At 47.9% G+C, this 23,117-nt stretch overlaps 1 protein-coding gene across 3 annotated transcripts in view; it reads left to right on the top strand.

Moving 5' to 3' along the window:
• The first annotated feature begins 474 nt into the window (after positions 1-474).
• The window catches only part of FANCA (FA complementation group A), a 32,570-nt gene continuing 9,927 nt past the window's right edge, over positions 475-23,117 (top strand). For 2 of the 3 annotated variants that reach the window (XR_006015162.1, XM_042022824.1), the window contains exons 1-28: positions 475-531; positions 866-975; positions 1,834-1,906; positions 2,063-2,205; positions 2,508-2,603; positions 4,275-4,348; positions 5,374-5,489; positions 6,106-6,188; positions 6,579-6,612; positions 8,912-8,978; positions 9,678-9,790; positions 10,391-10,467; positions 10,919-11,060; positions 11,584-11,717; positions 13,083-13,193; positions 13,611-13,706; positions 13,798-13,857; positions 14,621-14,709; positions 15,111-15,171; positions 15,263-15,312; positions 16,372-16,448; positions 18,195-18,299; positions 18,769-18,911; positions 19,407-19,477; positions 20,682-20,781; positions 21,605-21,804; positions 21,948-22,044; positions 22,243-22,419. Coding sequence is in view for 2 of the 3 variants with exons in the window: in XM_042022824.1 (XP_041878758.1) it covers positions 492-531; positions 866-975; positions 1,834-1,906; positions 2,063-2,205; positions 2,508-2,603; positions 4,275-4,348; positions 5,374-5,489; positions 6,106-6,188; positions 6,579-6,612; positions 8,912-8,978; positions 9,678-9,790; positions 10,391-10,467; positions 10,919-11,060; positions 11,584-11,717; positions 13,083-13,193; positions 13,611-13,706; positions 13,798-13,857; positions 14,621-14,709; positions 15,111-15,171; positions 15,263-15,312; positions 16,372-16,448; positions 18,195-18,299; positions 18,769-18,911; positions 19,407-19,477; positions 20,682-20,781; positions 21,605-21,804; positions 21,948-22,044; positions 22,243-22,419 (2,739 nt within the window). In the remaining variant the exon portion in view is untranslated. The remainder of the gene's footprint in view (positions 532-865; positions 976-1,833; positions 1,907-2,062; positions 2,206-2,507; positions 2,604-4,274; positions 4,349-5,373; positions 5,490-6,105; positions 6,189-6,578; positions 6,613-8,911; positions 8,979-9,677; positions 9,791-10,390; positions 10,468-10,918; positions 11,061-11,583; positions 11,718-13,082; positions 13,194-13,610; positions 13,707-13,797; positions 13,858-14,620; positions 14,710-15,110; positions 15,172-15,262; positions 15,313-16,371; positions 16,449-18,194; positions 18,300-18,768; positions 18,912-19,406; positions 19,478-20,681; positions 20,782-21,604; positions 21,805-21,947; positions 22,045-22,242; positions 22,420-23,117) is intronic. The other variant, XM_042022825.1, reaches the window with a different exon arrangement.

Here is a 23,117-nt window from a genome sequence, read left to right as displayed (position 1 = left end):
CAAACCATTCTGTCATTCCATGATTTATTCTTCCAGCAATGCTGGTGATTCTTCCCTTTGGGATTTCCAGCTGCTCTTGTCCCCTTCCCTGGGTGGGATCAGGGTCAGCAGCATCCTCACCGCTCAGAACTGACAGGATTGGAGTCCCCCACCCTGTCCCCCACACTCTGCAGCTCACAGCCCGTGCGGAGCGGGTCCCCTCACGGTGCCCGACCCCCCGTGTTGTCCCACATCCCTCCGTGTCCCCCTCCCGACACGGCCGCGCTGCCCCGCCGCTCCCGCCGCCCTTCCCAACATGGCAGCTCCCACTTCCGCCACTACCAAGAGGGCGGCGGAGGGGCGGGACCACGCCGCGCTTCCAACCAATGGGCAGAGGCGGTGGGGGGGCGCGAGCGCGGCCGCTCGTCCGTTCCAGCCAATGGGGAAGGCGGGCTCGGCCGGCGGGAGCCAATGGCGGCGCGGGCTGGCGTGGCGGGAAGCGGCGGCCCGCGATGGCGGGCGCGGGCGGGAGGAGCTGGCGGGAGCTGCTCGGTACGTGCGGGCCGAGGCGGCCCCGGGGCGACCTCCGCGCCGGGCGCTCCCCGCGGGGACCGCGGAGGGGACGGGGGGCGTGAATGTCTCCTCTCTGCCCTCATACACCCCTTCTGTCTACCTGCACACACATCTCTCTGCCCCCACGTCCCGCTCCATCCGCCCCGCTCTGCCTTCCTCAAGGCCCCCGAGCCCTGGTACACGCCATCTGCCCTCATGTCCCCAGTCTGTTTTCTTCGCACCCCCGCTCTGCCCTCGTCCACCAGCAGCAGGGAGCGGGCGGTGATCTCGGGGTGCCCTGGGAACACGCTGGTCATAAACCCAAACTTCTCAGCAGGGAGAGCCAGGAAGCGGAAAAGCCCCTTTGGGAGCGAAGCGGAGCTCCAGGAAGCGGCTCTGCGGCTGCTGGAACACCACCAGAACCTGAGTGACCTCCTCCTGGAGGTAGGAACGGGACAGTTCAGGGTGGCATAGTGGGAGATCCCAGCTGGAGGTGGGTGCCAGTGCTGGAGTCAATGTCCCAGGAACAGAGCTTTCCGTGATACGTGGAAAGAAAAACCAACGCTGTAGGAATAGATGAAGTTGAAAGGTTTGTGTTGGAGAAATGAGATTGTGTTATCCCTTTTTTATCAATGTTTTACTTTTACAGACTAAAAATGGTTAAGCGTGGTTTGGATTTGGGAAATTCAGTACATTTTCCTTTGAGTCAGACCTGGCTTCTTGTGAATGTAGGGAAAACAAATCAGGAGAGACTTGGCTTTTCTCTGAATTGCCAGCCACTTCAGACTGACATGACTGTCTTCGTGACAAGCTTGTCTTGAGCCACTGTTGTGATTTGGCCACGTTCTCCCTCTCCTCACACACTGATTTTACAGCTGCAACAGATAATGTAAATATCTCCCATAGTTCAGGATCTTTCTTTCTCTAGAGAATATTTCTCTTTATAAAAAGAAAAAGGGGATTTAACTAGAAAATGATCCAACATTTGGACATGTTTCATCAAATATTTATGGCCACGTGGCTTCATAGAAAGGACTTGAAAGATAGAGATTATAGAAATTCTGCTCCTGGTGCTGCTGCTGAGCTGTTTGGTCCCTGGGGATGAGGAACTTCGACCTGTATCTCCTTCTTTCTGCATAAACTGACAATAGCTAAACATACGTCTCTTGTAGGGTGCCATGAAATCTCTGCTTTTCACTTCCCATGTGGGAGCTGTGTGTTAATTTCACTTCACTACAGGGATAGGTTTGTAAATGTGTGTGTCAGACATCTAAGAGTTTTATGGTTTTATTTGCTTTCCAGGTGGGAGATTCAGCCAAGCCAGATGTGCAGGATGGGGCTGAGCACCGGGGAGTGTCACCAGAGTCATTTATAGGTGAGCATCTCCCAGGCCAGATGTGGGGAAGAACTCTTCCTCAACACTGAATTTTTGCCTTTAAATGCAACCCTAGTCTTACTTTCTTTTCATTGTTCTGGTCTTGTTTCTTACTTACCTGGTGATAACAGTTTTCTGCTTTGCTCTTTTGTTTAGTCTCTGTTCTTCAGGAACAGGCCTCAAAACTGGGTGTGCCCACAGCAACCTTGGCAGCCAAAAACGCTGTTGCCAACGTGGAGCGGATCTGCCAGGGTTCTGCCAGCCCCTCACGAGTCCCACTGCTGAACTCTGACCAGAGAGTAAGGGGAAAGCTTTATCTTTAATTTATCAACCAAACAGCACTGTTAGGTTTGACTTTAAGCCCAGTTTATCTGCTCTGATAAAGCCCCAAACACGAGCGGGCAATTATTCACTGCGGTGTTTGATTTGCTTGCAGAAGTACAAGATATATAAGAAGAGAAGTTTAGGCCTTTCCCCTGAATTCTCTCCACCATTTGACCCTTTAAAAAGCAGCAAACAGGGCAAAGCAACAAATGATTTTTCTGATAATGTCTTATTCACAAAGGGAATTATTTCTTCTTCATTTCTGGGGTGATGCCAGAAGAGGTTGTCCTGCTTGCTTCAGACTGTGAAGGATTTGCTGGCAAACAACATGTTCTGTCGCTCCCTCTTCTGCCAGGAAATGTGGAAAATGAAGGTGAGAACTCATGGAGAAACATTGTGGTGTTACAGGCCATGAGATTTCATCCACGGGATGTGGCATCTCTGAATTCCTGAGAATGACTGGTCTTCCTGACCTTCCAAAAGCATGAGCTGGATTATAAATGGTGGGGGTTCTTGGTTATTTTGTTTATTTTAGAGCAAGTTCAGTGGCAATTTCCTTGTTTCTGCAGTGGGATTTGCTTTTTCAACTCAGCTGAGGTTTGGAGTTATTTCAATTATTGGGAACTGTCACAAAAGGATATTGACAGCACCTTGGTGATCAAGTGCTGGTTTTGGGGTGCTCTCCAGGTCCAGTGCAGGAACTCCCAGCTGACTGTGGGGTGGCACAGTCCCAGAGCCCTTCATGTGCTTTGCCAGCAATATTCCAAGTGTCTTTGGCATCCCGGTTCTCCGCTTTGTTTACCTGGGAAGGGCGATAAGACAAAGTGAGGTCACAGAGAAAGAAACCAGATAGCAGATAACAGCTTGTGCTGCCTCACAAACGGGATGTCTTGATTTCGTTTGGGTGTGTTTTGTGGAGACAAGTGGTGCTGTGAGTGGAGTTAAGGGCTTTTTATGAGTGGGGCAGGTCTGATTCCTCGCTGCTCTCATGGGAAAGGAGGAGAAGGCTGATCTGCCCGGATAAAGGGCCGTGCTCTAGTCTCAAATAACCGCTCCTGAGCTGAAAATAGAACCTGTGTGTTTCACAGGCTGATTAAGATCTCCTGGTCCTGGGGCAGACATGGGGATAAATGAGAGATAACTCTGTAACTGAGGGCGTTACAGTAAGAATTAGGTTGTGAAGACAAAGTATGTGGGCGAGTTTGGGGTCAGGGATGAGGCAGCTGCTGGTCACCACAGGAAGCTCCTGGGGCTTTGACTTTCCCCTGTGCCCGAGGCTCCCAAATGCCCCTTCCTTCCCAAGGTGGGAAGGTTTCCTGAAGGTGTTGGTTCTGCCTGGAACGATCAGAAGCTGCTGCTGCACCTTTCCCCTGCCAGGTGCACCCTGCAGTGCTGTTTTGCTGGCTCAGGACTCTCTGGGGCGTGCTGTTCTGGGCAGGAGCTGGAAGGGATGTTACAGGGCAGCAATTTGATCCACACAGGAGCGATGCCTGGTGCACATTTTTGCCAAAGGTTGTTCATTTTTCCTTTGTGTCCATCAGCCCTTCTGCCTGGATGATTGCAGTGGCTCTTCCTGTAGTCTCCTGCAATCCCAGCTCTATTGGGATATGGACTTGAGAGTGGCAGCCTTGTTCCACAGAGAACATAATAAACAGTTAATAGACTAAAGGACAATTCTCTAATCTGGATCTGGATCTGAATTAGCACGACCTGAAACTCAGTTGTGTTACCTGCTTCCTGGGATATCCCTGCTCCTTTGAATCTGCAGAATCAGCGTTATTCCAGAGGGAAAAGGTGGATATATTCATTACTTGTCCATGAAAATTTAAAATGATGATGCATCTACAACCCTAAACCACCCAAAACTTGTGGGAAATACAATCTTTCATCACCAGGTATTTCCTGTGCGGTCAATTAAAAAATTTTAACAGCTTCTGGATAGTTGGAATAAACAGAATTCAGCTTTACTTTTCATGTACCATTTGCAATAGCCAAATGTTAACTGCACAGTGCAGCCTGTGACCTAATGGTGGCATCTCCTTAGGAGCCCCCGGTGCTGGAGGCCGTGTGGCACCTGCACAGCGGTGGCATCGCTGGCCTGGCAGAGCTGCTGGAGAGGTGAGCGGGGCTCTGTGGGTTTGCAGATGTAGCTAATCTCCTAAAGCCTATTGGAATATAATCAGGGATTAGTCATGAGTATTCTGGACTGAGGATATAGTCAGGTGCTGGCAAGGGATCAGATTAGCAGGATTAAGGAGCTGCTGTGGGTTTGGGGGGTTACTCTGGGGTAATTAGCTCAGTTCAGGTGCGGTGGCTCCTCGGTGTCCACCAGCTGGACTCGAGAAGAAATCTTGCTCTGCAGAGGCTGGGTGCTTCCATCTTCACAAAATCTTACATTTTTTGGTCTGGCAGAGTTAATCTCCAGAGAATAGTTAGTCTAAGAATTTTAGTTTTTGGTTTTTGTCCCCCAACGAGTGTCCAAGGCCAGGTTGGACGGGGCTTGGAGCAACCTGGGATAGTGAAAGTTGTCCCTGCCCATGCAGGGAGTGAGACAAGATGAACATTAAGGTCCCTTCCAACCCAACCCATTCCATTATTGCATGATACAGAGCTAACAACTCGCCCATTTGTGAAGTTCAGGTTGTCTCCTTATTGTGTCAAAAGAGTGTCCCAGTGATCTTTTAGGCTTTTGATGCTGGTTTACTTGTCTGTTCACAGTGAAAGCCTTCGGTGCCCACTGTGCTTCCAATTTAAGGGAACCAAGGGCATAGATTAAGAATTTAATTTATTTTTTGAAGCATTTTTACCCAAGTGTCTTAGAAATTGGAACTGAAATTCTTCTAGCAGAGGTTTCTCAATGGAAACATTTTCATGTCAGAGATGAGGAAATACTTGGATGCACAATTTCACACACATTTTTTCCTTTGCATGCGTGTGTTGTGGGATCTTTTTATAAAGCAAATAATATAAAAAGCAACTGTTTGTAAAGCAAACGTGCTGGTCCAAGTTAAATAAATGAAGTGGTACATTTAGGGCAGAGTGCACAGGTGGCTCTTCCCTGGGCCCAGAGGATGGTGGTGGAGACAGCCAAGCCTTATGGAAAGCAGGAGGCATTGAACTGAAGGTGCTTTTGTGTGTTCCAGGAGCCCAGCAGGCCCAGCAGCAGTGGAGTGGCTCTGCAGCAGCCTCTGTGGCCTCTGTGAGCAGGCTGGGGACATGCCCTGTGGGGACACACAGCTGGCACAGCGACTTCTCTCAGGCAAGGCCCTGGGCTGGGTGCAGGGCAGAACGTCAGAGGTGTAACAACACCGGCCTCACTTTGGGTTTCCTTACCTCATTTTTCTGGGGAATATATTTTTTATGTATTTGGCAAATTTAGCAAATTTTCTCCCTTTAAAAAATAATTGATTTGAATTTTTCTGTCCCTTGGAGTTATGGTAACTCAGGAAATTGTAGTTGTGGGGGGCGTGGTTCAGTGGGGATACGCTGGCACTGTGACACTCTGCAAAGTCTGAGAGATTTTGGGCCAGAAATATTTCATGGTTCCATTTCCTCCCTATCAATTTCTATTATTTATTTTCTTAGTTTATTTAGGCAAAAATCCCTGCAGTCACCGACTGTGGACCAGTGCAGCTGGTCAAGTACAGCCCCTCTGAGTTCTGCTGAGGTTGTGGAGCATAGCTGCAAATTCTTTAGACTTTATAACCCTTGAAGTTCTGGATTCTTTTTCCTGGGAATAATTTTACTCCAAGACAGTAAATGACTCCTGCTGAGGGGAGGCTTTTCAGAGACTGTTGGGACAGGTGGGAGGGGAAGGAGCAGGTGACCTGTGTGCAAGGGGGATGCTGGAACACCGATTCCTTCCTGATTTGCAGACTTTGCCATCGTGTTTCTTCAGAATGGCTTTGAGCAGGCTTCGGAGCTGGGAAGGAAGGTGGAGTTCCAGAAGGTTGCCTACGTAAGGACAAAATGAACCTGGTTACAAATTGTGCTTTAATAAAGGAATTCCATTCATCTCTGGCTCTTGCTGAGTACAAATAATCCAGAGCTTGGAGCAGCAAGGAGAGGGTGGTGGTACAGGTGCTGGAGTGGGGGAAATGGTGAAACCAGGAGTGAGACTTTTTGTATGGAGATTGCTTGGGTGTTCCATTTGAATATGAGACATGGAATGCTGGTGAGGTTGGAAAATGCTGCCCTCCTGTCTATTTTACCTGCTCTACTGCAGAGCCTGAGGTAAAAGTGAAGCTTTAAGAGGGACAAAACTCTTTCTTTGAGTCAATTTACTTTTTCTGCACTGAACTGCAGCTCTTTAAAACTCTAAATCCCTTAATTTGTCAATTTTGAACAGATCTGCCGTGCTGTTTTACAGAGAATGCTGGCATGTAAGTATTGCTGTGCTCCCAGCTTTGTGCAGCCACTGCTGTTTCCAAGACTTCTGTTCCTTGCTCACTGCTGAATCCCTAAGGAGAAATCCTTTGCCTGGCTGCTCTGTCTGTGCTGTTGTGCATAATATTTATGTCACTGATTTTATTTGCCTCTGCTTTCCCTGTCGTTCTAAAGTGTCTGCAGACACTGCAGTAATTTCTTGCCTTTTATGCTACTTTTTTTTTTCTACTCCCAGCTGTAACATCATATAGATACCTGATCTGATTTCCTGTTTTTTAACAGGTTTGCTTGGAAGCAGGTGGAGCACAGAGGTTAGGCCAGGGTCAGTTTTGCTGCTTAGATTTATTTTTTTCTGCCTAGTAAATTAAACTTTGAGTTTACAGTGTTATGAGTGCTTTTGCTGACTCACCGCTTGGATTTGCAGGCTAGTGTTTTCTGAAACCCCTATTTTGGTGCTGAGCAAAGACATCTAATGTAGGTGTGCAGTCTTTAAGCACCAGTGTTTGTGAACTGCAACGTGCCTGCCTTGGCCTGAGCTGCCCTGGTGCCGCTGCTGAGGGCTCAACGCAGCAGTGCCTGGTTTACCAGCAAATCCTGGCGCAGAAGGACTAAACACACACACAGGGGGGTTATTTTTGTCCTGTGTCACAGCTGATCCTCACGGGGAGATGCTGTACCTGCTGTTGTCACGTTCCTTACACCCCTCCCGTGTCCCGCACCCCTGGCTGGTGTCACCTGACTGTGCAGCTGCTGTCAGTCCTGTCTCCTTAGTGACAGCGCTTCCCCGCTTTCCTTGCTGGCACGTTTCCTGCTCTGCGCTGCTGCAGAGGCTGCTGCTTTTTCTCTGCTGTAAGGTGACCCCATCCCAGGACATGCCACCTCCCCTCCATCCCTGTGGGCACTGCCAGCCCCATCCCTTGCCCCAGGTCTCGCAGGGAGCACTGTCTGTACGCAGAGATGCCTCACAGACCTTGTGAGTTCTTCTGGAAAGGGAAAGCTGCAAGAGAAGTGTTTTATTGTTTAATATGTATGAATCCCGTCTCAGGTGGCCCTTTTACAGTTGAAAAGCAACCCTTCTCAACAGAGGAGCAGGGATTTTGGAGGAGGAGGAACACGCTGTTGGCAGGCAGACAGGAGTCTGCATCCTGCTCTTCATTTGCCCTTCCCGTTTGCGCAGCCTGCACTGCCACACTCGCAGTCTGCCTGCCTGCAAAAATGCATTACACGAGGTTTATATAAGATATTTTATTAGTCCATACTTTTGGGTCACCTTTGAGGGGTCTCACTTCATTAATCTTTGGAGAACATTAGGATTTTTAATGTAAAAGAATTCCCTGTTACTGAAGACCTTCACAGGAGGAGAAGGACAGGCTGGGAGTAGCATGGGAGCAGTGTGTTCACTGTAATGATCTGGCAGTGTTGAACTGCTGTGCCTGAAGATAAGCTGAGTTTATCTCCTTTGCTTTATTCTCCCCTACTTAACCTTAAAGTATTCCTCAGCAGGAGAGCAGAGTGTTACATCCTGATGCTGTGGTGGCACGTGAGGGACTCCGGTTTGCTGCCCCTGCTCAGTAAATGGGTTTTTTTATGTTTTTTTTTTTCTTAACTAGATGATTTTAGTACACAAACCAAGCTCCTTTAGCAGTTGAAAGAGGAGGGTTTTCAAGGCAGGGTGGCACAAAGCAGAAGTGCTGCTGCAGCAGACTGCAAAGCAAAGGGTCTCGCAGTCTGTGGGCTCGGAGTGGTGTGGGCTGATCGTCAAGACAACGCGCTGCGCAAGCTGCCAACCTGTTTGATCTCTCCCCGTCGTTTTTGGGGCAGATCGAGCTTTTAAAGGAATTCCTCCGATGCAAACGGCGCATTACAAACGCGTGGCCCTCCCCCAGCCTGCTCTTTGCTCGGACCGTGGTTTCCAGGGTGGTTAATTCAGCTCGTGCAAATCCCTGCCTCCAGACAGGCTTCACAGCGCTCACGCTCGTGGATGCACGACACCATTAGGGTTGGGTTTGGAAATGAAATACTAATTTTATATGCATTTTTAGATGGCTTCATTATTAGCATGTTCTTGAAAATGCTTTTAAATTGGTTCGAGGTCAGTGATAATAGTTTCTGAGTCTCTGTGTCACTTTGGAGAATATCTGGTAAGAGTTTAGCGCTGCTGAGTGGCTTCTGCACATTTCCCTAGCAGGGTCATCTTTGCAAAGGGGCACAAATTGCTCATTCCTGTTAGTTCCTGCGTGGGGTTTAGTGTCACAGTTCTTTTCTCATTGGGTTTTTGTGTGTTTTGGGCTACAGGGGTGCTTGATGCTGTTGGTAAAGAGAAGCAGGAAGATGTTTCCATGGTGCAAGCTGTGAGGTTCTGGTAAGAAACGTTCCAAACAGTGTCAGGAGGAGGTTTTCATCCACTGTTGCACTTCTTACTGAAATAGGAGGAATGCTGTAGGGTGTTTTTTTACTTATCTACACGCCCCCCACCCCTCCCAGTGCTACTTGTGCTTGGTATTCTCCTCTAATAAAATATGTGCCGACAAAAGTGCTTGTAAAAAAGATAAGGGCCAGATAGGAAAGTGGGTTCTGGCAGTGCTGGAACCAACACTGGACCTCCCTCTTGTCGTGCCAAAAATTCCCCATCAAGTTTTCTCACTGCTTCTGAGCAGAAACACCTGGAAGGTGCAATCATCTCCAATTCCTGCTTCCAAACTTGTTTTATTTAACTGCTTTGTACATGTCACCTTCAGCCCCGTGCAGGGATACACACCTTAGACTCACATTTATAAATCTGATGGCTACATAGTGTTGAGTAACCACAAGTTGGTTTTGTTTTTAAATACACACAAAAAAGTATATATTTGTGGCAATTTGAGAAGATGGATGTAGAATAAAAATAAGTCATTCACCCTAAGCTGCAGCTGGTTGTTCATATTTCATCAGCAGCTGGTGGATCATATATTACCAATACCTGGCTGATCATAATTAGTCAGTACCTGGTTGATGCTATTTAATCAGTACCTGGCTGATGACCTGGCTGACATTATTTCTGGCATTTCCTTGTCCTTTGCAGGCTGAATGTGTTCAATGTGTCACTTTATGGAAGTGTGGCTCACCCGGATTCCTTGAGGCAGTTTTTCAGACACACCCTGACCGAGGTTCTCACCTACAACCCCGTGCTGAAAGGTGGGAAGGGGCAGGGACAGGTGTCTCCAGGTGTGTCCAGAGCTCTGTCCCACACTGGGGCCCAGCCAGAGCAGCCTCCAGGCTTCTCAGCCCCTTCCCGGGGTCTGTATAAGCAGGGTGCCAAATCAGGCAAAAAAAGTCATCTGAGGGTCATAGTTCGGGAGAAAATTTTGGGCAGGAAGGTTTCTAATCCTGGGTCAGTAATTGTGAAGCTTGATGTTTTTAGGAAGAAAGATGTTTGAGCTATAAAATCTCTGGTAAAATCCCCATGAGCTGTGATCTGCTTGTCTGTTGTGTGGGAGAAGCTGTGTCATTGCTGGCTTCCAGATGAAAGAGGTTAATGAAGGAAAAGCTGATTCCTTGCTGATTCTCTGTGCCTGTGCCATGTCAGCCTACGCAGGTGTGATCACAAAACCAGCTCTGGGGTGGCAGTGCCATAATGGAACAGCCCAGTCCTTGTGCCACAGCCCATGTTCAAAAGGCAAATGGGAGACAGAATTCCACTGGGCAGTTTTCATGTGTCTGGCTGCACAAGGGAAACTTACACATTTTGGGTGTATTTTAAAGCCTGTTGCTGAAGTTTTCTCTTTCTGGGTGCAGTGTCTGATGCCATCCAGATGCAGAAGGAATGGAGCTTTACCAGGACTTCTCCACTGCTCACGGCTCTGTATCGCAAAGTACGTCTGCCTGGTGTCACCCAGAGAACTTTATTATCTTGGGTTTACATCCACTGAAATACCTGAAATCAGATTATTGGAAATTAGTGCAACATTATCCAGTTGCAGAATCCAAACCAGTTGCCAGAAACTCTGTGAAGAGGAAGCGTGAAGGGAAGGAACTACAGTGTTTTTTGCTAGTGCAAAGCTCTTAGTGAGAACAAAGATGCTGTTTGGAGATGTGAATTTTCACTGGTACAGAATAAGACGTGAGTTCTGAAAGAATGGGAATTTTACTATTTATTGTAGCTGGTGCTGGTTCCAATCCAGGCTGATGTTTGGGCCTGATCAAAAGGTGCAGGATAGCTTGAAAAAGTCACAGAAAAGCCATCTGCCTGTCCATCTTGTCTGCATTCCCCTGTTTCTTGTGGCTGTATGTCCTAGCTAACAGGAATTGCCATCACTCCTCCAGCTGTTGGTGGCATTCAGTGTGAAGGAATCCATCTGCCAGCTGCAGCAAGTCCTGGAGACCCACGAGGTGAACTGGCAGCACGTCCTGTCCTGTGTGTCCACGCTGGTGGTGTGCCAGGCTGAGGCTGAGCAGCTCTTCAAGGGTAGGTGGGCACTGCCACGCTGGTGTGTGCCTGTGCTGCTGGGGTGGGGAACAGGGGAGTCATCCACGGGGGCCGTCTGGAAAGGATTCCTGCGTGGAAAGGAACAGCAGAACAGCTGCTTTTCCACTCAGACATCCCGTGGCCGTGGTTCCACGTGAATGCCAGGCCTCGTGCCTGCCACTTCTCAAACTTTGTGTACAGCTCAGGGTGGTTGGTTGATAATTACCTTCATTATTAATTGGCATAGTGATTACTTAAGCTTACTTCTAGCTCACCCTCACTAGCAGAGCTTGTTTGTGAGAATTCCTTCCTAATTATCCCAGTGCTGGACTCCCTACAGGGAATCCAAGTGTGTTTGACAGTTGAAAGTGCATGAAAAAATAAAATCAGACCCCAGAGGTTCTCCAGGCTGCAATACATGTCCTGCCTGATGTTTTATCACAGATATTTGTCTTCATTTACTGTGGAAAATACAGCACTGTTGTCAGGAGCAAAGTGTGAGGTTATTGTTTTACGTTCCTAGATCTCCTGAACCATCTCCTGCTAAAGGCCTTTGGGAATTATGACATGGAAAATATGATCACTGCATTCCTGATCGCTCGTCAGGCTGCTCTGGAGGGCCCTGCTGTCTTCATGCCTTACTCTGAGTGGTTTAAGGTGAGACTAAGTGAGGCCTGACTGTTGAGCTTTGTTTTAATTGTGTGAGGAAACCTGTGCATAAGGAATGTTCTGCTGCGTGGAGAAAGCCTTGTTCCAGACAGGATAACCAGGAATGAGAAAGGGGAAGAACAAAAAAAAAAAAAAAAAAAAAAAGAAAGGTACAAGTGATTGTATTGATATTAGGAATGATTGAATATTTATTATTGCCTTTGTGTCTGCAAAGAATAAATTTATTTGGCTTTCCCCAGTTTTCCCTCCTTTCATCTTTTAAGTCCACCTTGCCTGTTCTAGTTATTTGCTAGGAATGCAGACATGTAATTCCTGTTACAATCATCATCTTGGATGGGTTTCAGTATCTTGATAAGCAGCACTGTTGTTGTTGCATAAGTTGGGGGTTATGGCAGAGGAAGCATTCCTGTTTCCTGGAGGTTTGCATGCAGCTGTAATTGCTGTGTTTGACCTTGCAGATAATTGGTTGTTGCTTTTAACTGTAAACAGGTGGGTGTTTTAGGGATGCAAATCTCCACGTCAATTCAACCTGGAAATTCCTTTGTATGAGTTTGCAAATCTAAGCTCAGCTTTGGCTGATAGAGCGTCCAGGAGGTATCAAAAGGCAAACTGGTTGTGTTCTCTGTAGTCTCAGACTGGTTATTTTCCTTAGAATGCCCAGATAAACCTGTGTAGAAACCCACAGATTTGTGGTTCCCTCATGAATCTCAATCTTTCGGTGCATCTCAAAGTTGCCTTGTTTAAGAGTTCTCATGGCAGCAAGCTTCCAGAGACTTCAGTAAGTCACCATGACACAAGGGAGCCCCTCTGCTCTGGAGCCAGGCTGGGAGAGCTGGGGGTGCTCACCTGGAGAGGAGAAGGCTCCAGGGAGAGCTCAGAGCCCCTTGCAGGGCCTAAAGGGGCTCCAGGAGAGCTGCAGAGGGACTGGGGACAAGGCATGGAGGGACAGGACACAGGGAATGGCTTCCCAGTGCCAGAGGGCAGGGATGGATGGGATATTGGGCAGGAATTCCTGGCTGTGAGGGTGGGGATGCCCTGGCACAGGGTGCCCAGAGAAGCTGTGGCTACCCCATCCTTGGAAGTGTCCAAGACCAAGTTGGATGGGGCTTGGAGCAACCTTGGGTAGTGGAAGGTGTCCCTGCCCATGGCAGGGGATTGGATCTAGATGGTCTTTCAGGTCCCTCCCACCCAAACCATTCCATGATTCTACAAACTTTCTTTGGAGACTTTTCTCCAGAAGGATTCTCCTGACAGAAATGGGATGTTTGGCATTTGTGTGCTCGGCCATGGCACTGCTTGGATGAGGATTCTCTCCACGCTGAAAGGCTGTCTCATCATTTTTCCCTGTTTCAGGCTTCCTTTGGGAATGCTGGTGGCCAGCATGGGAGCAGTAAGAAAGCTCTGGTCTTCCTCTTCGAGTTCCTGTCAGAGCTGGTGCCCTTTGAAGCTGCGCCGTACCTGAAGGTGAGAAGGTGCTGACAGAGGTGGTTTTCAGGTCCAGAACTGCCCCAAAGTGACTGTCCATGTGCCTTTCAGTAGGTTCAGCTCATTGTAAATGTTGTTATAGTAATTGCATTACTTCTGGTTCATTATTCAAACCCTTTTCTTCCTGAAACAAGGAAGGACAAGATTCTTTTGTTGACGAGGGGAGTTCCTTTCCTGAGTTTAAGCACTTCACTGATTTTGTTTGTTTGTTTGTTGTTGGGAAAAATTGTGCCAGTTGCCATGAAAATGATTGGTCCTTAACCAAGCAATAATGCCTTCTTTGGGGAATATTTGAGGTAAATGATGACTGCAAACATTAGTCAGAATTAGTTAGTTAGAATTTTACATGGGTTTCCTGTCAAAATGGCAAATCTCACTGTGATTTTCACGTTTCAGGTGCATATCATGTACCCACCTTTTGTGCCCACGAAACACCGGTCCCTGCTCTTGGAGTATATCACTCTGGCTAAAACCCGACTGGCCGACCTCAAGGTCAGGAAAAATGGTCTCTTTTGAGAAGAATTCTTTCTGGATCTGTCAAACCCTGCTGTGTGTGACCACCTGCACCTCTCACCTCACACAGGTGGCCATAGAAGACATGGGGCTCTATGAAGACCTCTCTTCCACCGATGAGGCCGTGCAGGTACTGCTGCTCTGTCTCCCAGTTTTCTCATCAGCCATGTCCCTTTTCCTCTGGAAAAGCACTTAGGTTACCAACCTCCCTGCCATTCCAAAGCTGGCTGTGCTGCCAAGTCTCCGGCTTTAAGCCAAGGGGTTTTAGTGGCCATAAATATGGGATCTCCCCAGTTTTCAGGAAAACTGGAGTGACATTTTATAGGAATCTTGATTCTTTTCAGTGGAGCACTTCCCCTCTGTGGTGTGGGACCAAAGCATGGATATTCAAAGGAGATTTGGGGATGGAATCTACACTCTGCAGTTTCACACTGTGGTTAATGATGAATGCTGGGTAACAACAGTGATTTATAAGGAAGTGTTTGGCTTTATTATTCCTTCCTACATTTTGATCAGAGGAAGAGGCCTCACTTATACAGTCCGTGATTACATGAAATACAGGCTGGAGGCAGGGTAGCTGAATTACTACAAGAAACCCAGTCTGTGATAAACTCACAGGAGTAAGCGAAGACTTAATTTAGTTTTTCCAAGTCTGCTCTGGTTGTCAGTTGAGAAACTTGTTGCAGTTTGAGGTGTCTTACAACTCAAACAAGAGAAACCCGGGGTGTCAGCGCTGCTACCTGCAGGCACAGGCTGGAAGTGGAGATGATGTGTCTTAATTCCACATGAACAACCAAAATAGAATCACAATAATCCAAATTCAGAACAGAAGAGGTAAGTTTATCATCACTCTCTATTTCTCACATCTTTCTCTCGTTCCTCGTGTGAGGCAGCCCCAGACCCAGGCACTCCGTGATGTTGAAAAGGCCCTTCAGATATTTGAAAACACAAGGAAGATCCCAACCTCTGTGATAGAAGCCAGGTACTGTGTGCTTTTCAGCTCCTCCTGGGCTTAGCTAGAATAATGGTAATAACAGTAATTGTAGAAGCAAAGTCTGAATCAAAATAAAGAAACAAGAAAAACTGAGGATGTGAGCAAGGAAGGTTTGGGGAAGTTCTTCCCACTTCCTGAGGAGTCATCTTAATAGAGGATATTTGTGGGGAGAGTGAAAAGGCACACTCCCCTGCACAGAAGAAGTCCAAAATTATTATAATAAAATGCAAAATTAAAGAAATTAAAAACCATTGGCTAATCTGAACCTGTGGTTATTCATGTTACCATGAACATTTTGTGTTTGCAGGAGCCAAATTAACTCCTGAGGTGTGGAAGTGGCACTTTGGACCTTCGGCACTGTTAACACTTTGCTCTGTTTATTTTCCCAGCATTTTCAGACGACCGTATTACATTTCCTGGTTCCTTCCAGCTTTGCTCAGGCCCCGTGTGGTCAGTATTTGGCTTTTTCTTTGCCCCTCCCATTAGCTGTGTGTTTGTACACAGATAATTTGTCTCTAACCTGCCTTTTCCTCTCTTGAAGCTCCCTAAAACCCCAGATGGACTCATGGCTTTTATAGACTCCTTGAAGAGGTATTCAGATTTCTCAGTGTTGTTTTCTGTGCTGCTGGGCTTTCATTTTGGGACACTTGATATCAGATTATCAGGGGCTTTGACACCTTGGTTACAACCAACCTCTTGGCAGGGCTTGGTGGCCCAGGTCTGTGGCTTGCAGGTTGTGCATGGAGGAGCTTATCTGTGAAGTCTTCAGGTCTGTAATTAGTCCTCTGGCCACTGTGAAATCATTATTTAGGAGTGCCTCTGGCTCCAAGCCAGGTACATTTTGATGCAAATCTTGGAGGCTACAGCTGAATATAAAATTTCCCCAGGAATATCAGCCCTCTCTGTGAAAGGCTCTTTGGGAGAGGATAAGGGAGGAGTGAAAGATGAGACTTAAATGTCTGCTAACACACAAGGAACACCAGGATGATGTCCCAGGAAGACACAGCTCCTCTCAGGAGTCGAGCTGGCCCTGTATGCATGTTTAAAAGTGTTTTTCTGCACTGCAGGCACAGCTTTATTTTACATCCAGTAGTTCCTCTGTAACCTCCCATGAAGGAAGAATGTTTGCAACACTGCCTGCAAATGAGGTGCTTGGTCCTGCCTTGTCATTCCAGTCTGGCTCTAAAATTAAAGACTGGATCATTTAGTGAAATTAAAGTTGTAAGAGAAGCAGCTGTGTTCTGGGGAGCCTCGTGGGACGTGTTTTTAGCAGCGAGTGCCTGCCCTGCAGAGAGGAGGTCACACCTTGTTCTCAGCACGTTCGTGTTTTACACGTGTGAGTGCTGCATCTCACAGCTCACACTCTTATGAGATCTTAGACACGAACTAGATATGAAATAATCATTAAAACATTAATTAATAACATATATAGTGTTGGGTTTGTGTGTGCTACACATGTGCAATACTTGCTGTGAAAGCCTTGGCTAGAAATCTCTGCCCCTCATGTCAGATGATTAAAAAATGCTTCAGATGCTCTTTATGCTTCAGAGTCCCTCTAATTACATTTCATAGAAGGGCTGTTGTTTGTGCTTATTTAATAAAGCTGCAGTTTGTGGTTATGCAGGGTAATAAATCTCTTCTTTTTCACAGAGCTGATAAAATACCTTCAAACCTGTACTCCACATACCTGCAAGCCTGTCATGCCATGAACGAAAAGGTGTTACAAGGTAAAAAATACAACATTTACTTATGGATCAATATGAAATGTTAATTTTTCCACTGATGCCCTCCTGAATTGAAAATTTTCAAAGATTTATGGCTGAATAGGTATTTAATCCATATAAATATGTGTTATGTTCTTAATGCTGTATTGAGGTGTTAAATCCTTACTCCTGTAATGGCTTTTTCTGCCAGCCCTGCTTGGGTGGGATTTCTGCAGTCCCTGGGAGCTCTGTGCTGTGCTGAGGCTGCAGATGATGCCTGAGCCTGAGCTGGCTGAATTCCACCTCCAAGACCTTTCCATGAATCAGCGTTTGCAGCTCGAGCTGCTCAGCCCAGGCTGGGAATCTGCTGTGCTGGGAACCTGCTGTGCTGATCCCTTGTGCAGTGACACTTGTGCTGTCTGAACCCCTGGCATTCTCTTTTAAGAGAGGATTAGGGAGATCCTGGGGGGAAGGAGGGGCTGGGAAAGGGATTGCAGCTCCTGGTTTGTAGGTGTTGGGGTGGGAGGGCTCCTGCTGATTTCGGGTCCCATCGCTGCAGCTTTACTGGGGCAGGATAATGGATATTTAATGAGGGTATTTCATGAGCTCTGCTGTCTCTGTCAGCAAGTGGGTGTTTCAAACACACCTTGTAGTGGTTTACACACAATGAAAAGGTCAGGCTGGTGAGCAGAGATGGTTCCCAGAGCGTGGTGGGGATAAGTTACAGATTCGTACTCTGACTACGGAGATAAATCTGTAGCCAAGCCCTGCTCAGGGCCTTTGAAGCTTTCTGGAGATGCTGTGGCTGGAGAGGCGTGACAGAGCCGTCCCCGGGCACCGCAGATGTGCAGCAGGCTGGCCTGGCTGCAGGGTTGGCCTGGCAACCGCGGGATGGGGTCCCTGCGGGCCGGGATGGGATCCGCAGCATCCCGGCAGCTCCGCAGGGCTCCCTGCACTGCCGCTGACCTCTAGTGGCACTGCCTGCGCGGCGTGCCGCCCTCCTGGGCAGCCCCAGCCGTGTCCCCTGCTGTCCCCTGCGCTCTGATCCTCTTCCCTGCTCCCTGCCCCATCCCCGGGCTCTGCACACAGCCGGGATTTAGGGCAGGGTTGAGCACTGGGCAGCCGCAAGCCCTTCTGTCAGTGCTCTCTCTTGCACACGCAGGTGACTCAGTGGGCTCCTAACACCTTATTTTCCAGCGTGTTTACAGCCAGTATCAATTTCAACCTTTGTTGTTTGCTGTTCCTGCTCCTGAGTGATTTATCCTGGGCCTTGTACAAGAAGCTGTTCCTGTCTAACCAACTCTGGGGGGATTTGGGGCTGTGGCAGTCGCTGGTGGCATCTCTTTCTAGTGGTAGAAGGAATTTCCTTTTATTCCTTCTTGTAAACAAAAAGCCAGAGTAACATGGAACATCTGGAGAAGCTGGCGATGTATCCATGCTGTAATGTCTCTCTCTGCATTTTGAGCCTGGCTCCAGTCTTCTGAGGACAGCAAATGTTACTGTGAGGGGCAGAGCTAAAGGAAGTGGGAAGAAAACTCTGAAAACAGGATTTTTTTGCCTCCGGTCTTTAAAAACTGAATTCCTTTTTGCAACTAGGCATAAACCCATAAATTATTAATTAAATAGCACATTCCAAATGTAAAAACAAAGCTCTACATGTGGCAGCCTGACAGTTTGGGGTTTTGTTAGAGCTTCAGGAAAAGTAAATTCTGCTTCTACAGAAAGTGCAGGCAGAAATTGCTGAATGCATTTCCTCTCTTCCTTGTCTAGATGACTCCAAAGCAGAGCCCAGCCATTCCAAAGAGCCTTTTGAGCAGCTGAAGGCTGAACTGGCTGAGCTCAGGTCGCTGGTTGTGGACCAGGCTCAGTGGGAAGGTATGAGGGAGCTGCTTCTCACTGACTGTCCCAAAAGCTGCCTGAATGAAGTGTGGCTGGTGCTGGCCAAAGGCCCAGCAGGAGTTCCTGCCACTGGTAACCTGAAGCTGGTAATCCTTCAGAGCTGATAATCCTTCCAGCTATGAATATGTACATTTTAATGTCTGAGGTATTCCCGTGCTTAATTTGGGACTTACCTTTGTGATAATCACACCAATCTCTGCTGCCCCCCTCCGGGGGCTCACCTGGTGACTCGGGCCCCCTTTGGAAAGCATCTTCCTCTCTGACATGATAAAAAGTAACGCTGTGGATGCTGATCCACTGGGTCCCAGCCAACATTTTTTTGCTTATTAAAGCTTTTCCTAACATACTTTTGACTCTGACTGATTAAAGTTCATATTTTGCTTGTTCTTGCTGCTGTGGGGGGTCGTAACTGTTCCATGCCTGCTGTCCTGACCCCTCCCCGCAGAGGTGCCCGCTCGGATCGCCGTGATTTCGGAGAGACTCCGCAGCGTGCTGGGTGACAGCAGCGAGGAGGACGGAGCTGCTCCTTTGGATTCCCCAGTCCAAGTGGCCGTTCCTGCCCCCAGGCTGGCACCCTGCCACCAGAGCGTGAGTACCATCTGGCTTGGGCTGGGGAACAGTGGGGCTGGGTAGGGAAAAATGCATCTGGATAGCAGGTGTGAAAGGCTGCTTTGTCTGCCGACAGCAGGAGATACACTTCTCCTTTTGTCTCCCTTGTCCTGCCCTGCACAGACTATTCCTGTGTTTTAACCACCTGGAAGTTGCTGGATCATGGGGGATCTGGAGATATTTTCTACCAGAGCAGTCCTGTGATGAGCAAGGCTTTCCCCAACAGCTGTATCTAGGTGTTTATTGTGTGCTGGGGTCATTCCTGGGCTGTCATGAGCTTAATTTTCCATCCTTAGTGGCAGTGGACCTGTACAGCTTACAGTGAGTATCATTAACCACTGTGTCTCCTTGTTTTAGTGTCAGGAAACGTAATATATACAGAGCAGAAAACTAGGTGTAGGTGTCCAGCCTGGCAAGCAGGAATCAGCAGTGTGGGTTTTATTCCAGGTTTGTTCCTGGTGGTTTTTATTTCAGGTTGTTGATCTTCTGCTGACATCATTCTGCCAAACCCTACTAGCTGCTTCCTCTTTTAACCCTCCTGACAGGTAAGATGTGAGTCAAAGAGTAGGAGAACCAAAATTGGGTGATAACCGGAATTCCAGCTCTTGTGCAGGGCTGAGGAGGGACTTTGGGTGTTCATACCCCCATGCCAGGCTGGCAGCTGCAGGCTGCTTCCCCCGGAGTTTCTGCCCTCCAAGAACCTCACTCTGAGGTACATGAGTAAATAAAACCTGTTTCTTCTCTGTGGTTACAGATCCTTTCAGCAAAGTGGCCTTTGGCTCTGCTTTGTGCTCTGTGACAGGGATTAAACACCCCCCACAAACAGTGCCCGTTTCAGCCCAGTGGTGGTGGATGGCAGCGAAGCTAATCCCTTTTGTCCTGGGATCCCTTTTGTCCTGGGATCCCTTTTGTCCTGGAATCGCTTCCCCCTGGCAAGGACTCGGGTTGGTTCTGGCCTGGCCGAGGAGGGAGAGGCAGCACTCCCCTGCACTGGAAGCACTGCTGCGAGTCAGCTCCTCCTCGACATAGCAGAGCCTGTAAACATTATGGGCAACATGTCAGTGGAAAATCACTTTGTTGGGCAACAAGGACGTGCTGAGGAGCTGGCTGGGATCCCAGCTGCCGCGGTGCTCTCCGGAGGGCAGCGTGCTTTGGCAGCCAGGGCATCCTTCCCTCTCTCGAACTGCTTTGCGCCGGAGCAAATGAATCACTGTTAAAAACCTGATTGAAAAGTCGCTGTGATAAACGAAGAGTCCCAGGAAATGGTGTCTAAGGACAGCTCCCACTGGTCTCCTCTGAGGATGGGCTTTTCTGTTATCTGGGTGGGAAAATCCCTCCCTCCCTCCCTGCCCCTGCTTTGCAGCAGGGCCTTGTCATAGCAATTCCTTTCTGCTTTGTTCTGTGATCCCATTTATTGCTCTGCCTCTGGTTACCCTGTGCTCTGACTGTGCCCCAGGCAGCTCCTCCTGTCCTTGTCACCTCAGAGGCCACCTTGGCCTGCTGAGATGACAACAAGTATTTGAGATGCCATCCATTGTGTGAGGCAGGGCACTGGTGGGGGGCATGTCTGTAGGGGTTCTCTGCTCAAGAACCCCAAAAGTGCCCCTTCCTCTGAGCCTGTGAGTGGAATGATAATTGTGCTGTGTTTACAGACAAGCATGCATCAGCTTCAGGGTGTTCAAGCATTTTTAATTACCTATTCCTGTGTTGGGGATAAATTTAATGAGCCTGTGGTTTCACCCTCTGCAGGCAGGGCCCGTGCCTCTCCTTGGTGGTGAAGATGATGTGTGGACACAGGAATCTCCTGCCTGCACTCCTGGGCAGGCTCTGCCAGCTTATTTATCATCAGGTCGGCTTTCCAGCCAGGAATCCTACGGTGCTAAAGGCCATCCTACTCCATTTCCTGAGCTGGGGGGCATGGACCTGTCTGGGCTGCACTGTGGAGGGACCTCACCAGCCTCCAGGCTTCCAAAAAATACCCTGTTTTGGTCAAAGAGTATGAAGTTGCCCTCAGGAATGTGAGGAGAATTTTTCCCTACAGAAATACTACTTGTGGAAGGTTAATGCATTCTGAGACATTTTAACAGAAGCTAAAATAGGCAAGTTTAGGAAAGAGACAAAAGAAAAATGGCAGGATGCTTCATTCCTAATCTTCCACATTGAATAACTCAGCTGTAAAAATTAAAAAATAAAATTAAAATACTCCTGTCTGGGCTGAAGGAGTGCATGGTTTTGTTATTAAAGCATTGCTTGGTTTATTTCCTCTACCCTGTGATATTGCAAGGGTGAAAATAACAGGCTGATAGACTAAATTAGCTGTCAGAGAAGCCAAAAAGCCTTGAGAATACCAAAATCTGAATTTACAGTGAGTTATTTCAGGTTGCTGTATTGGAGAAACCTCCCATTCTGCTGCGGGTTGTCTCTCATCTGCTCAGTTGTTGCTGCACTACCGGTGGGCAGAAACAATGCTCTGCTCCTTCACTAAGCCTGAGCTTTTTCCCTGAGAAACCTTGTTTTGGTACAAAATGTTACAATAATACAAGTGAAGTGTTATAGTATTAAAAATGAAATATTAAACTGTTACAATGAGACAAAGAAGATGTAAAAAATTTACAAATGTTACAAAGTTACCAAAAATATCTCTCCTGTTCTTTACTTATTTTCCCTTTCAGGGTCCTTCCCTCAGTGCCGCTCATATTTTAGGACTAGCAGCTTTTGTGATTCACTTAAGTGAATGCAGAGCTTTAATTCCTGGAGTGGAAGCCAGTTTTGGGGTTTCTCAGCCTGTTCCTGGAAAGGCCCTTTCTGTTTCAGAGTACTGGAGCTCCTTGCTCGTGTGCAGGACAGAAGAGTCGTTTGCCTTCTGCCTGAGGTGAGGTGGGGCATCCGCCACCTCCTTGCTCCCCCAGGTTTTTGGGATGCTGGGAGGATTTGGGAGGCTCCCGTGGAGGATTTCCAGAGCCTGTGGAGGTGGTTGAACCAACCAGACAATGGAGTTCTTTCCTTTTCTCTCAGGTTTTGCACTGCAGCAGCCACTTATCTGATGTGCAAGTTCTCATCCTGCTCTTATGAAGATTTTTGTGCCTTGATTCCCGCTGGCCTGATTAAAAAGGTAAAAGGGAAGAAGTTTTGCTATTACCAATTTCCTGCTGCAGGTCCCTGTGCAAGTATCACACCAAGAAAACAATGTAGAAATACACCTCGGTGCCCTCCCCTCCTAGCTCTTGGTGCCTCTGCTTGTTTGGCAGTTCCACACAAGCAGAGGTGGCTCTGGGCCTGCCATGAGCAGGGTGTGATGTTTCCATTCCAGCTGCAGTACCTCGTGCCACGGCTGAGCTTGGAAGCTCGGGGAGTCCTGTGTGACGAGGCCAAAGCTGCCCTCAGCTGGAGTTCCCTGTCCTGCCCCTCTCTGAACTACAGGAGAGCCAGCCTGTGTTTGTGGAAGCAAGCACGCTTCCAGGAGCTCTTGGAGGAAAAGGCATTCCAGGTACAAATCTTTTCCATCACCCAAATTCACCATCTGATTCTCACCTTTTTAGATCTTCCCTTTGCAATTTCCTTATTGGTGATCAAAAGCTTCTTGTAAGAACTTAATGCCTGAAAGTAAGAACGAAATACCTGAAAAGTTGTCTGGCAGCTGAGTCATGTGGGCTGGGATGTTGATGGGGATGATAAGGTAGAAAGAGAAAACCAGAGGTAAAACTTTTGTGTCCTACTTCTTGGAAAAGCAGGAAGCTTGGCAAGCTGTAGAAGCTCAGGCACTGCAGAGCAAAGGCCTGTCCATCACCCTGGCTCCCTGCTGTGCTCTCTGTGAAGTGATGGAGAGGCAAATAACTGGAAATCCTTGCTTTTCTGGTGCTTTGTCTAAATGCCAGTCCCCCGAGCCACCTGTGAACCTTGGATTGCCTGGCTCAGCCTCGCTCAAAGCACCTCAGCTATTCTCTTTGTACCACCTTTGCAAAGTCTCTGATTTGACAGACTCTCTTTTTTTTAACACACTTCCTCTAAAACCAGTTTGTCTTTGTGCAGAGCAGTTTGTGGTGTTCCTAGAATGAGTCCTTGTGCTTGGCTGGCTCAGTGTCCAGGGCTGGAACACCCCTGTGTTAGAACCTGTCTTTGATGCTCACACCGCCTGTCTGAGCTTTGCTCATTTTACCTTTATTTCTAATAACACCCGTTCATCCT

The sequence above is a fragment of the Corvus kubaryi genome, unplaced genomic scaffold, assembly GCF_017639235.1.
Source record: "Corvus kubaryi isolate FWS band 111438036 unplaced genomic scaffold, C.kubaryi_AGA036_p1.0 37225, whole genome shotgun sequence".
In the NCBI taxonomy this organism is placed as follows: domain Eukaryota; kingdom Metazoa; phylum Chordata; class Aves; order Passeriformes; family Corvidae; genus Corvus; species Corvus kubaryi.
The sequence above is the reverse complement of the archived record's forward strand: the minus strand, read 5'-3'. Positions and strand labels throughout refer to the sequence as shown.